Here is a 13,845-nt window from a genome sequence, read left to right on the forward strand (position 1 = left end):
TAGTCCTGGGATGAGCTCCTCCATTAAAAGCACCGGCCAACGTGTGTGACACAGTTTGAATTGCTTTGCCAGCTCTGGGATCGGGAAAGGAGTGGAGGGAGGGAGGGAGACAATTTGGATCGTATAACTTCAGAAAAGTTATGTGGAAATTTGTTATTACATGTAATTGGTTAGATAAATAAATAAATTACAAAAAAACGCCATCCCCTGAGGTGTGGGCTCAGCACCCCAGGGTCCACATGAACTTGTATCTTTGACCCTCTCCTCCCCATCACACCTCTCCTAGTAGCCCATCTTCCATCCCCATCTCCTCCCAATCTTCCCTCTTTCTTTGCCCCCCAGGTCATCGACAAGAGCAAGAGGGACCCCACAGAGGAGATAGAGATCCTTCTTCGCTATGGCCAACACCCCAATATCATCACCTTGAAAGATGTAAGTAGTGGGGGAAGGAAGCAACAGACTGGAGGAAAAGAGACCCCAGAGCAGGGAAGGTGGGAACCTGTGGGCACAGCCAGGACACCACTTCCTGCATTGGTTTAGCTTGGCAAAGATTTCCCCTAAATCATGGTCTCCATTTTACAGATGAGGAAATTAAGGCTCTAAGAGGCAGTGATATGTCCACAGTTAAACAGTCACAGTGACGAAAGGTCAACCTGAGATACGAACCCAGGTCACCAGGCTACCAGCCGAGGGCCCTTTGCCCACTGGGCTACATGGCCTGCCTTTGAACAGGGCCAAAGGCATAATGGCAGTGGGTCCTTATATGTGCCCAGCATCCATCTATTATCTAAATCTACCCAATTCCCTTCCTAATGTTGTGTTTAGTCATTCATTCAGTCGTGTCTGATGCTTCATGACCCCACTGGGGGTTTTCTTGGCAAAGATACTGGAGTGGTTTGCCATTTCCAGCTCATTTGACAGATGAGGAAACTGAGGTAAACAGGGTTAAGTGATTTGCCCAGGGTCACATAGTTAGGAAGTCTCTGAATCCAGATTTGAACCCAGGACTTTAGGCTTGGCTCTATCCATAGGTGCCCCTGTTTGACTATTTTTTAATGGCCTGGAGGTACCAGGGGTTCAATGACTAAAATGAAACAGCACCAAATGAGCTTACAGCCTTGTTGGGCCTAAGACAGAATGCAACCTTACAACCTCTTCAGCCTGACAATTAAAAAGAATTCATCTGATTTTTATTGACAGGGTAGAGGTTGGCATTAGATCTCATTGGTAATGGGAATTCCTAGCCGAGGAGCTTCCCTCTGCCATTGTAAGCCAGCCATTATTGACTGGCCGGCTAGCTCTCTCCTTACTTTCTATCCTACTTGATAACTCTAAGACAAGGGCCAGGGTTAAGTGACTTGCCCAGGGTCACTTAGCTAGGAAGTGTCTGAGGCTAGATTGGAACCCGGGACCTCCCATCTCTAAGCCCAGTTCTCAATCCACTCTCAATCTCAAGTCACTCATTTTATAGGGGAAACTGAGGCCTGGGATAGTTAGATAACTTGCTTAAAGTCAAATCAATAATAAACACCTTTGAGGTGGGGAGTGGAACCTGGATTAGCTGCCTTCAGGCCTGGGGCTACCCCACATTGCCCCAACATAGAGAAGAACAAAGAACCTCCCAAGTGTTCACTTTCCCAGGGCTCAGTTTCCCCCTTTCCAAAAAAAGCAGGCAGTTAGATTAGATGGCCTCCCGGCTCTAAAGCCAAGTTCCTGTGTGTCTGGGGGCTCGAGTCATTCACATACCTCAGCCCTGAGGAGAGCCTTTCAGTTGTGGTCCCTCTCTGGGCGTCAGTTTCCGCAGTGACCTCAGAGTTCTGGCCCGAGTCCCATGATCCTTTGCATGGTGCAGCTTTAGAGACAGGCTTGTCTTCCCGCCAGCCTGAGGGCAGCCACAGGTCTTCCTCTTACCTCCCCTCAGGTGTACGATGATGGCAAATACGTGTACCTGGTGACCGAGCTGATGCGGGGCGGGGAGCTCCTGGACAAGATCCTTCGGCAAAAGTTCTTCTCAGAGCGCGAGGCAAGCTCCGTGCTACACACCATCTGCCGGACCATGGAGTACCTGCACTCCCAGGGGGTGAGTGAGTACATCTCAGCCCCCCAGGTGTGGGACACGCAGGCCTTACTCCCTGTGTAACTTACTCTGTGGGCCTGTCCTCATCTGGAGAGATAGAGACCATACCAGCTTTCCTCTAAGATCTGTCTGTCCTTCCTTCCCTCCTTCCCTCCCTTTCTCTCCCTCCCTCCTTTTTCCCTCTTTCCCTCCCTCCCTTCTCTCCCTCCCTCCCTTCTTTCCTTCCTTTTATTTAAACCCTGACCTTCAGTCTTAGAATCAATACAGTGTATTGGTTCCAAGGCAGGAAAGCAAGAAGGGCTGGGCAATGGGGGTTAAGTGGCTTTCCAGGGTCACAAAGCTAGGAATGTCTGAGGCCTGTTTGAACCCAGGACTTCTCGTCTCTAGGTCCAGCTCTCAGCTCAATTTCACTTGTATCATTGAAGGGAGAGGATTTTCTTAAGCTCTTTCTAGCTATAGATGGATTCTATGGGTGGGATGAATTTAAGTATAAGCAATGGGGCAAGGTGGGGGACATGGGAGTGGTCAGAGCTAGAGGGAGGTAGTTCAAAATACAGTCCTGTAAGGGTTAAAATTAGGAGCTTGACAAAGATGGGAGAGCAGTTTAACACATTTTTGTTTTTAATGAGAAAAGAGAGGAAAAATGGAAAGATAGGAAAGAGAGAGAGAGATTTAACTATCTACCCTAGTGCTACCTGAAAACTACCGAAATCTTATATCAACCTATAAACTACCTAAAAATTGTCATTTGAGAGAGTCTTGCTAATAACTCTTCAGCCTAGCTAACCAGGCCGCACCTACACTATATATATATAGATATAATTTATTATTATTTTATTGATATTTATTATATTATTAATATATATATTCTAGCTACCTCACTAAACAATGGACAGCTACCAACCCACAGGCTCTCCTTCAATCCGATTCTCAGCAGCACACTACCCTCAGGAAACCTTAGAGCCAAAGGCTTGCCTTTATCTCTCCCTGTCTGACTGTCATTCTTACCTCACTTCCTCTCTGAGAGCAGTTTCTATTTCCTTTAACTGTGGGCTGGTCTCCATGGTAACAGAACCTCTTATCTTTGGGACTGTCCACTGAGCCAGCCAGCCAGCTCTTTTCCCAGTTAAGTTAGAGCAAGGGAATAAGAATTCCTTTTTACAGCCCTAAGTATCACTTTGACATTATTCATGGTTTACAGGTTTAAAGTTAGAAGGCACCTTAAAGACTGTTTTAGACCAAAACCCACCTTTTACAGATAAGAAAATTGAGGTCTAGAAAATTAAATGACTTGTCCAAGGTCACACAGCTAGTAAATGGCAGAACCAGAATTGCCTTCATTTCCTTGTGACTCCAGATATAGCATGCCTTTCCCTTTACCATTTATCTCTCTCTGCAGTTAGTGGGGAGCCATTGAAGGTTTCTGAATAGGAGGGGTGAGGTGATCCCAGTGGGGTGCTGGGCCCCTAGACTGATCTTTCTCTGCAGGAGGAAATTGGAGGCAGCTATTAGAAGGGAGGCTGCCACATGCCCAGAGAAGAGGCAGGGCCAGATTTGAAGGACCTGTGGATTGGGTCAAATGCTCACCAACAGCATGACCCAGACATCTAGATTCCTTGTGCTCTCTCTGCAGCCCCAATTCCAGTTCCTTCAACCAGTTGTGATCCTCATCTCCAGCCCCCTCACTCCCCTTAAAGGCTCCCCCTCCTCTGACTGGTTTAAGCTGGTCATCATTCTCTCTAAAATGCAGCACTCAAATTGTTTAAAAAAATAAAAAAAAGTTCTGAAGCCAAGGAAAGCTTAGAGAAGAGCAGGCTGTAGAGACCAGGGGCAGCTGGTGGCTCAGTGGATGGAGCACCCGGCCTGCAGTCAGGAAGACTCGACCTCCTGAGTTCAGATCTGTCCTCAGACACTTCCTAGCTATGTGATGGTGGTCAAGTCCTTTAACCCTAGTTGCCCCAGATTCTCATCTATAAAATGAGCAGGAGAAGGAAATGGCAAACCACTCTTTGCTGAGAAAACCCCAAATGGGGTCACGAAGAGTCAGACTCGACTAAGACGAGTGAACCATAGAGACCAAAGCTGCACTTTTTGTGAAGGTCAAAGCATAAGAATGAGAGTCAAAGGGCTCCTCTCAGGAAGGGCACCTCCAGGCTGGGAGAGCCCTCCGAGACTTGTTTCAGACACTGCCAGCTAGGGGTGTCCGGCTCCTCTTTCCAAAGCAGCCCACAAAAGGGGTTCATCAGAGGACAGAATGGAGATCCAGAAAGATCTCTGTAGCTGGAACCAGGGACTATTTGGATCTAGAGTTGGAGGGGATCTGTAGAGATCTAGACGCCCACTATCCACTGCCCCCTCTTTCTACAAAAGGAAGGAATTGAGGCTTGGAAAATTAAAGTGATTTGCCTAAAGTCACAGGGTAATCGACAGAACTAGGGTTCAAAACCAGGTGCCAAAGCCAGTACCTTTTCCCAGAATCCTCTCTGGCCTGACTTCATGAGGTGAAATCTGCTAGAATCCTACACTGACGTTCACACAAGTACAGGTTGAGGGAGGCTAGATGATCTGGAGTTCCAAGGTGTTTGTAAGCTTAATATGAATGAACGGGGTGACCTGGTAGCTTAAAAAAAAAAATCTAACCCACTCTTAGGCTCTATTGAGAAGAGTCAGTGTCCGGAGTGCAAGAGGGGATGGGTTGGCTCTAGTCAGACCATATCTGGTGAGTGTCCTGTGCTCAGTTCTGAACGCTTAATTTAATTTAAATTTTATTTATTTATTTGTGTTTTTATGGAAATCTTTTATCTCATTCCTTTTATTATTTTTTCAATTCTATGTAGAAATAGTTTTTTAAAGACATTTGAGTGCTACAGTTGAGAGAGAACGCTGGCCAACTTAAACAAGCCAGAAGAGGGGGAACCTTTAAAGGGAGCGAGGGGGCCGGAGGTTGAAGTCAGAACTGGCTGAAGGAACTGAGAGCACATGACACTTAGGCAGATCCTGATTCCCAAGTATTTGAAAGGCTATTTTGTTGGAAAGAATTTGTTCTATGTTAAGAAAGCAACAAGAGGAACAGCTAGGTGGCTCTGTGGATTGGAGCAAGAGCCAGGAGGTTCTGGGTTCAAATCTGGCCTCAGACACTTTCTAACTGGGTGACCTGGGCAAGTCACTTAACCCCCACTGCCTAGCCCAGTGATGAGCAACATTTTGAACTCGGTGTGTCAAAATCTGCCCAAAAACCAAGCATAATGCAGGTGGTGTGTCACTTCGAGAAAAAAAAACATAATTTCGTGATATTTATAGTTTAAATAACAAAAATGTATAATTGTAATATATAACTGTATTTAATAAACCAAAATAGGTAAATTAATATAGGTAGAATTGTCATCTATAGTGCACAGAGTGTAAGGAAGTAAAAGAAAGCAATGAGATAAGGCTGGATAATCAAGAGGGGTCCTCAGATCCTAGACCAAGTGGTTAGCTTTGTTTGGGGAAACTTGCTTTCCCTCACCCCAGAGGGCACAGGGAGAAGCAGCAGCATAGAACTTGTAGATCTGGAGCTTGGATGAGGATGATTTTTTAATGGCTATACTCTCCCAAAGGAGCATGGGTTGCCTCAGGCAGTGGGGGTGTCTCTGTCAGCAGCTAGGTAGCTCAGTGGATGGAACACTGGACTCTCGAGTCAGAAGACCTGAGATCAGATTGAGCCTCAGAAGCTTTCCAGCCATGTGAATCTCAACAATCCACTTCATTTCTGTTTGCCTCAGTTTCCTCATCTGTAAAATGGGGATAATAATAGCACTTACCTCCCAGGGTTATGATCAAATGAGAGATCAAATTAAATGAGAGAATAATTGTGAAGTGCTTAGCACAGTGCCTATTACAGAGTAGTGGAACCTTAGTATAATCCATCCTCCCTCCCTTCCTTTTTTCCTTCCTTCCTTTCTCCCTTCCTTCCTTCCTTTTTCCTTCTTTCCTTCCTTCCTTCTTTTGTTCCTCCCTCCCTTCCTCCTTCCCTTCCTTCTTTGAAGAGGGTGGGCTAAATGACCTCTGAGATGCTGTGATTTAATGAGTCCCTATCCATCGTAGAGTAGACACTTCTTCAGATTTGCCTCTCTTTCCCCTCCTCATCTATTATGTTTCCCCCTTCTCAAAGGAGATATAAAGATTGTCCTTGGCAGCAGCCCCCACTAGCTCCATAGATGCCCTGGTTTATTCTTGCTAACTGGAACTGGTGGTGGCTTCCTTTGATCCAGGCAATCATCATGGGTATGGTTCTAGGATCATAGAATTTAAAGTTGAGAATTGAGACCTTAGAGACCTGTCCTATAGATGGGAAACTGACCCAGCGTCTGTCCATGGTCATCCAGGTTGTGTAGCAGAAACAGAGACTGCAAAGGTAGACGAGCCCCAGGTTGGGGAAAACTTTAAATGCCAGGCAAAGGATTCCATATGACATCCCAGAGGTAATAGGGAGCAATGGTAGATATTTGAGAGTGGACTAATGTGATCAGATCTGTTTTAGGAAAACCAATTTGCCAGTTTAGAAAGAGAAAAGGATCTGCTGAGGTTGCTTTTTTTTTAAATTTCATTTTATTTTTGAGTTCAAATTCTCTCCCTCTGCCCCGCCCCCAACCTTTTAAGAAGACAAGAAAAATAAAAACCCATTACAAATATGTATAAATACATAAAAAATGTCTGCATTAGACAGATTGCCCCCCCAAAAAAACAATAATAGAAGAAAATATACTTCAATTTTTACTAAGTATCAACTCTTATTTCATCATTCCTAGCCCTTTGTTCTTCTGCGTTGGTACCAATACACAATATTGATTCTAAAATGGAAGGTAAGGGTTAAAAAAAAAAAAAAATTTGAACCCGGGACCTCCCATCTCAATCCACTTCCCTCTCCTCTTCATCATTTCTTACAGACAGTAGTATTCTCCCAAAACTTGTTCAGCCATTCCCCCATTGACGAGCATCCCCTCAGTTTCCAATTCTTTGCTACCACAAAAAAAGCTGCTATAAAGAATTTTATACATGTGGATCCTTTTGCTTTTACTCTGATCCCTTTCAGGTCCCAGTAGTCTGAGTGTGGGTGCTGTAGATGCTTTAGACTAGTGATGGCCAAACATTTTAAAGAGGGGGCCAAAGGAAAGGAAATGCTCATTTGTCAGTCTGTTTCTAAGGCAGCTCTTTCGAAGTTTTGTATCCTACTCATTGTATTCGTCAAGTTAGGAATAATGTCACATGGCTGGATAGAACATTTCAGGGGGCTGCATCTGGCCTGCAGGCTGCAGTTTGCCCATCACCTTCTTAGACTGTAGATGTTTAATAGCTTTGGGGGCTCCTCTCTCTGGGTCTCTCTCCTGTGTCCCTTCTTCTCTGTTACTTACCAGATATTTACCTGGTGCCTCCCCTTGCTCAGACTCTGGGCTTTTTGCTGGCCCCTGGGTGCTTTGTCCCTTTCCCCCATCCCATCTATCCTGAGGCTAACCTCGGGGTCCTCGTTTGTCCCCCAGGTGGTGCACAGGGACCTGAAACCCAGCAACATCCTGTACGTGGACGAGTCCGGGAACCCCGAGAGCATCCGAATCTGTGACTTTGGCTTTGCCAAGCAGCTTCGAGCAGAGAATGGGCTCCTCATGACGCCCTGCTATACTGCTAACTTTGTGGCCCCAGAGGTGAGCAGAGTCCCTTCCCTTCCCTCCTGCCCTGGGGGTTACCGACAAGGAGGGGAGGACTCGGGTCCTGGGATCGAGGCTAGGCTGGCTTCTGCCCACCCTTCTTATCCCTTCATCTGGAACTCTCGTTCTGTGGTCAGCAAACGGTCATCCTTCATATTAAACCCGTGCCCACCCGGGAAACGACTTTGGATACAGTTTGCATTTGCTTTTTATTTCTTTCAAATGGGTGTTTTTATTAAGCCGGATGATGCATTCTGCTGAGGCACCCAGACTTCATTTTCTGTATCAGTGTTTGCCTTGCTAGAACAGAAGCTCTTTAAAAGCTGGGACTGGTTAAACTGTATCTTTGTATCCTGGGATCTGGCACAGCACTTAAATGTTGGTTAAATTGAATGGAATTGAACTCAGTTTTCTCATCTGTAGAATGTGTGGTTCAGTCGGTTTTAGCTGTGTCCAATTCTCTTGTGACCTCATTTGAAGTTGTCTTGTCAAAGATCCTGGAGAGGTTTTCCATTTCCTTCTCCAGCTCATTTTTACAAATGAGGAAACTGAGGCTAACAAAGTTACGTCATTTGCCCAGGGTCACACAGCAAAAATATTGAGGTGGTTTTCCATTTCCTTCTGTGAAATTAGATTCTGTTACCCTAAAAACTATGATCACCAGTAAAAACTACGATTCCCAGAACTCCACTCACCTCCTGTCTTTATGTGCTGACGTAGACAAGATATAAATTGGGTAGGGTTCTGTATCTAGCCCTCTTTTCCTTCCTGTCAGCGACTTTGGTGGAGCAGGGATTTTTTGAGCAGTTAGGAAAACTTCGTCATAGGGTTCTGTTTTGTCAGATAACCAACTTTAAATATAATACTTAAAGTATTAAACTTTAATGTTAATCTTACACTTCTCCAGCTCATTTTTCAGAGGAGGAAACTGAGGTCAGCAGGGTTAAGTGACATGCCCAGGGACATTCATAATTAGTGTCTGTGGCTAGATTTGAACTCAGGAAGACGAGCTTTACTCCAGCCCTGGTATGCACCGTGCCACCTAGCTGCCCTGTGGAGTGACAGGATTGGACTGGATGGCCTCAGAGGTTCCTTAAGTTTCCATAAGTCTATGATCCTGTGATCTGGGAATCAAGTTATGTCTCAGACACTGATTGAGCTGTCATTTGCCTCCTTGGCTCAGGTTCCTCATCTGTAGAACAGGAGGCTTGGGCTTGATGGCTACTTAGGTCCTTTCCGGCTCTCAATCTGTTTGAGAATTTTGATATTGAATTTTGAATCGAATCCAGAAAAAGGCAGGTTTCTGACAGGTTTGATTTTTGTCACAAGCCGGCATCCCCCCAGGAGGGAGCTTTTCCTCTCCCGCCATGCCCCGGGCTGCTTTACCACATACCGCCGGGAGGCAGGAGCCCGGCGTCCCCCGGAGGTGAGCCAGGCGGCGCGGGAGACGGCATCCTCCTCCCCTCAGAGAGGTTGTGAGAAGCAAACGAAATAACGCTTTGTCTAAAGGGCTTTATAAACGCCCTCGTGCGATAGAGATGCCAGGAATCACTTATGAGCCCCACTTCTCGCTCAGGTCCTGAGGCGCCAGGGGTACGACGAAGGCTGCGACATCTGGAGCCTGGGCATCCTCCTCTACACCATGCTGGCCGGGTGAGCGCCCCCCATCTCCTCCCACCCCGCTCCCCCCAGGCGACCCCCAAAGCTGCGGCGTGTCGCCCTTCGTTCTTGGATCCATCGCGCCCAGCCGCCGAGCCCAGCCTGCCCTCCGCTCGCCTCCGTTCCCTTGCCGCGGACTTGTGTCTCGGCCATTCCTACTGTATGCCGGACGCTGTGCCAAGAGAGCCGGGGCTAGAACACAAAGGGGAAGCCCAGCCTGCCCCGAGGAGCTGACGTGCCAGTGTGCAGATGCACGTGTGTGTGTAAACACACACACACACACTGTCCCCAAAGTCTGAGGGCAGTTTTAAGTTTTAATGGCTTAAATATGATGCTTTAAGAGTATGTACTATATATGTATACATTCTATGTATTAGACTTTAATAGTATAATTATATTTGTATATATCAGATGTAAATATTAAGCTTTAATAGCTTATACTGTATATAATTATTAAGATTTAATCATATATACTATATAATATTGTGGAAAGGAAAACCGAATCAAGCGTTTGGCACTTCGGCCCACTGAGATGGATCAGACAGCGGGCAATGACAGTTAGAGTGAGAGGAGAGGATTGTGCATAGAACATAAATATTAAGCTTTTAATAGCTTATACTATATAATCTATAATCTATAATATATATAATCTATAATCTATAATTATAATTCTTAATCTATAAGGTTTAATAACATATACTGTATATGTATATATCATAGAAATATTAAGCTTTAATAGCTTATACTATATATAAATATTAAGATTTAACAATATATACTATATGTGTATGTATCATATGTAAATATTAAGCCTTAATAGCTTATACTATAAATATAAATAATAAGCTTAACATTTCCCTCAGACTTTGGGGACTGTGTGTGTGTGTACACATGTGTACGCTGGGAACACAATATATACAAAATGACTACAAGGGAGTTGGAAGGGAAGGCAAGTTCTTTCATCCTCAAAACATGTTCCCTCCCCCCCCCTTCTAACGAGCTTATTCTCAAGATTCCTCCCTCCAGGTCCACCTGCCAGCTCTTCCCAGCAGGGCTGGCCTCAGGGTTCAAGACCACAAGAGTCTTGGGATCGCCTGTCCTAGACAGAAACAAGGCACAGGAGGATGAGAACTGTTCTGGCTTTTTTTTCCCCAGATATACTCCCTTTGCAAATGGCCCCAGTGATACCCCAGAGGAGATCCTGACCCGGATTGGGGGAGGAAAATTCACTCTCAGTGGTGGAAACTGGGATACAATTTCAGAAACAGCCAAGGTAAGCTATGGGGTACTAAGCATCAATTCAGTATGGAGTAGGAGGAAGAAAGGCACCAAGCAATCAGTCATCAATTGAAAAGCATTTATTGAGGGCAGCTGGGTGGCTCAGTGGATTGAGAGATGGGAGGGCCTAGGTCCAAATAGGACCTCAGATACTCCCTAGCTATGAGACCCTGGGCAAGTCACTTATACTTTCAGTGGCCTACGTGGGTCTTTTCTAACCCTCATTGCCTAGTTCTCAGCTGTCTTCTGCCTTGGAACCAATACATAGTATTGATTCTACGATGGAAGGGAAGGAGGGGAGAGAGAGAGAGAGAGAGACAGAGACAGAGACAGACAGAGAGACAGAGAGAGAGAAAGAGAGAGAGAGAGAGAGAGAAGGAAGAAAAGAAAGAAAGGAAGGAAGGGCATTTATTAAGCATTACCAGGTGCCAGGCATAGCGCCAAGCCCTGGAGATCCAGAGAAAAGCAAAGACAGATCCTTTCAAAGACTCCCATTCTAATGGTTGAAACAACATGTAAATAATCATGTTCATATAAAATCCAGTCAAGTCGGGGGAAGGCTGCCTCAGAAAGGAAGGCGCTAGTAGCAGGGTGTTTTTAAGAGGAGAAAAGTGAGCCTCCTAATGCTTTCTCTCTCCCATCACAGTGAGAAGCCAAAAATCCCATTTCTCCCAGCCTCACTTCCTCCCAGTGCTACCCTGAACAGCAGCAGCTGCCCCTGGGATGGGGAGAGTTTCCAAGTCATTCATTCCTTGTTGTTCCCAAAAGAGCGCTTGACCCCGACCCTGCCTCCCTCGGGTCCCTGACAGTCCTGAGTGCAGCTCTGGCTGTGGGCTCTGGGCGTTCTCTGCTCATGCCACATCTTCCTCCTTCTGCCCTCCAGGATCTGGTGTCGAAGATGCTGCACGTGGACCCCCATCGGCGGCTGACGGCCAAGCAGGTCCTCCAGCATCCGTGGGTCACTCAGAAGGACAAGCTGCCCCAGAGCCAGCTGTCCCATCAGGACGTGCAGCTGGTGAAGGTAAGGCTCCTGCACAGACATCCTCCTTCCCCTGGCGTGGACACCAGGGCAGAACCCGCACACTCCCTGGCCTCTGCGCTACACAGTGACGTGGATGTTGTGGGTGGCATTGGGCTGGGCCTATGCCTTCACTGAAGCTACCCCCCATTTTCCCATTCAATCTGGCTTCCCCCAATGCCCCTGCCTAGATGGCACCAAACCGTATTCTCCAACTGGAGTTATCCGCATGGGGAACTTCCACAAGCAGACCAGCTCTCTAGCCCTGACAGGGAAAGCCCCGCAGCCAGGGCAGTTTGGCATTTTTCTCCACAACTTAGCCTTTTTTTTTTTTAATCTATTTTTATTTATTTCATTAACTATTTCCCAATTACATGTAAAAAATTTTTTAAATATTTATTTTTTTAAATTTTAAGTTCCAAATTCTTCCCCTTCCCTTCACTCCTTGAGAAGGCAAGCAATATAATTCTGATTATATGTGTGGATGAGGCGCCGCTTCATTTCTGTGGTATCTCCAATGCCTCATACATGATTGGTGCTTGAGAATCAGTCGAGGGATTGGGGTGACCTTTCTCCTGGTTCCTCCCACCTTTTTAGGGTGCCATGGCTGCCACCTATTCGGCACTGAGCAGTTCCAAGCCCACCCCACAGCTCAAGCCAATCGAGTCCTCAATCTTGGCCCAGCGACGAGTGAAGAAACTGCCGTCTACCACGCTGTGAAGGGTTCGGGGAGCAAACTGGAGGCCAAAGGGCCGTGCCATCACCAGAGACTCTGCACGTTTCCCTGAGGAAATGGGCACTTCACCTGCCTAGACGGGGAATGGGGAGCTCCTGGAAAGCAGCCCACCCAGATGGACTCCTTTGGAGGATAGACAAGGGGGGTTTGCAAAGTGCCTTTCTGCTCCCGAAGCATGGACCATTCTTGGCAGGAACATTCCTGACTCAAATCAATCACTGTACAAACTCTTCTTTTTTTAAAAGAAAAAAGGCAGGCAGGGCGGCGATCAGTTGTTGTGTTTTCCAGGATCTAGTTATCTGGAAGGAGAGATGGGAACTACAGACCAAAAGAGGGCTGCAAAGTAGGATGGAAGGACCCCCTATCTCTGAAGAAGGGTTCAGGCTCCAGCCGTGGGTCTTGAATTTGTCCGACTAGATTGGAAGTGGGAGCGGGGGGGGGGTGTCTATCTTTGGTGCTTTCGAGATCGGAGGGTCCCCGCTCCCTGGACGCCCTCTCTGCACCACAGGCAAAGGGTTTCCAGCTGCCATCTTCACTTCCATGCCCTTTGCCTTGCAATAAATGGATTCTTTCTCCCGGATCCTCTTGGGCCTCGCTTCGAGAAAGATCACTGAGCTGCTCGCCGTGGCCAGTGGAGCCAGAAGCACCCCAACTTATAGCTGGCTTTATCCCAGCCGAACAATTAAAATGCCAGGCTTACGCCCTCCAACCTTTCCCCTGGCCCCCCCCCCCAACCTGGCAGACCAGCAGTATGGGGATCAGGAAAGCACTTTCTGAATGACTTGAGATTCACCACTGGACAGAACTCCTTGGAGCCAAACAATTTTTTGAGAGTATGTTAGGCTTAGGGAAGGATAGAGAGAGACTGAGAGAGAGAGAGAGAGAGTTTGGGATTCATCTTTGTCTTTGTTTTTTAAATTTATTCCTTGGCTGGTTACTCAGGGTTCGTCTGTCTGTAAACTTTCTAATAAACTTGTTGCTAAGTTGAGAGAATCACTCTCTGAAGCTTCCTTCCCTGACTCCACAGATGAGTCCCTGCCCTGCTCAAGGTCAACAACTTCCTTCTCCCAGCAAACATAGTTTTGGAATTCCCTGTCGGAGATGCTTTTAGAAGTGAATCTGGGGGCAGCTGGGTAGCTCAGTGGATTGAGAGGCAGGCCTAGAGATGGGAGGTCCTGGGTTCAAATCTGGCCTCGGACACTTCCCAGCTGTGTGACCCTGGGCAAGTCACTTGACCCCCATTGCCTACCCTTGCCACTCTTCCACCTATAAGTCAATACACAGAAGTTAAGGGTTTAAAATAAAAAATTAAAAAAAAAAAAAAACATAAAAAAAAAGAAGTGAATCTGAGAGTGGTGACTGGGACCAACTAGCTAAAGTACATGGGGCTCTA

At 46.5% G+C, this 13,845-nt stretch overlaps 1 protein-coding gene across 2 annotated transcripts in view; it reads left to right on the plus strand.

Annotated features, from left to right (window-relative positions):
* RPS6KA1 (ribosomal protein S6 kinase A1) overlaps positions 1-13,445 on the plus strand; it is a 59,898-nt gene extending 46,453 nt beyond the window's left edge. For both annotated transcript variants that reach the window (XM_044671367.1, XM_044671366.1), the window contains 7 exons: positions 343-432; positions 1,922-2,080; positions 7,597-7,758; positions 9,338-9,414; positions 10,576-10,693; positions 11,582-11,719; positions 12,314-13,445. In XM_044671367.1, coding sequence (XP_044527302.1) covers positions 343-432; positions 1,922-2,080; positions 7,597-7,758; positions 9,338-9,414; positions 10,576-10,693; positions 11,582-11,719; positions 12,314-12,436 — 867 coding nt within the window. In that variant the 3' untranslated portion in view covers positions 12,437-13,445. The remainder of the gene's footprint in view (positions 1-342; positions 433-1,921; positions 2,081-7,596; positions 7,759-9,337; positions 9,415-10,575; positions 10,694-11,581; positions 11,720-12,313) is intronic.
* The last annotated feature ends 400 nt before the right edge of the window (positions 13,446-13,845 follow it).

Source organism: Gracilinanus agilis, chromosome 3 (assembly GCF_016433145.1).
Source record: "Gracilinanus agilis isolate LMUSP501 chromosome 3, AgileGrace, whole genome shotgun sequence".
NCBI lineage: Eukaryota > Metazoa > Chordata > Mammalia > Didelphimorphia > Didelphidae > Gracilinanus > Gracilinanus agilis.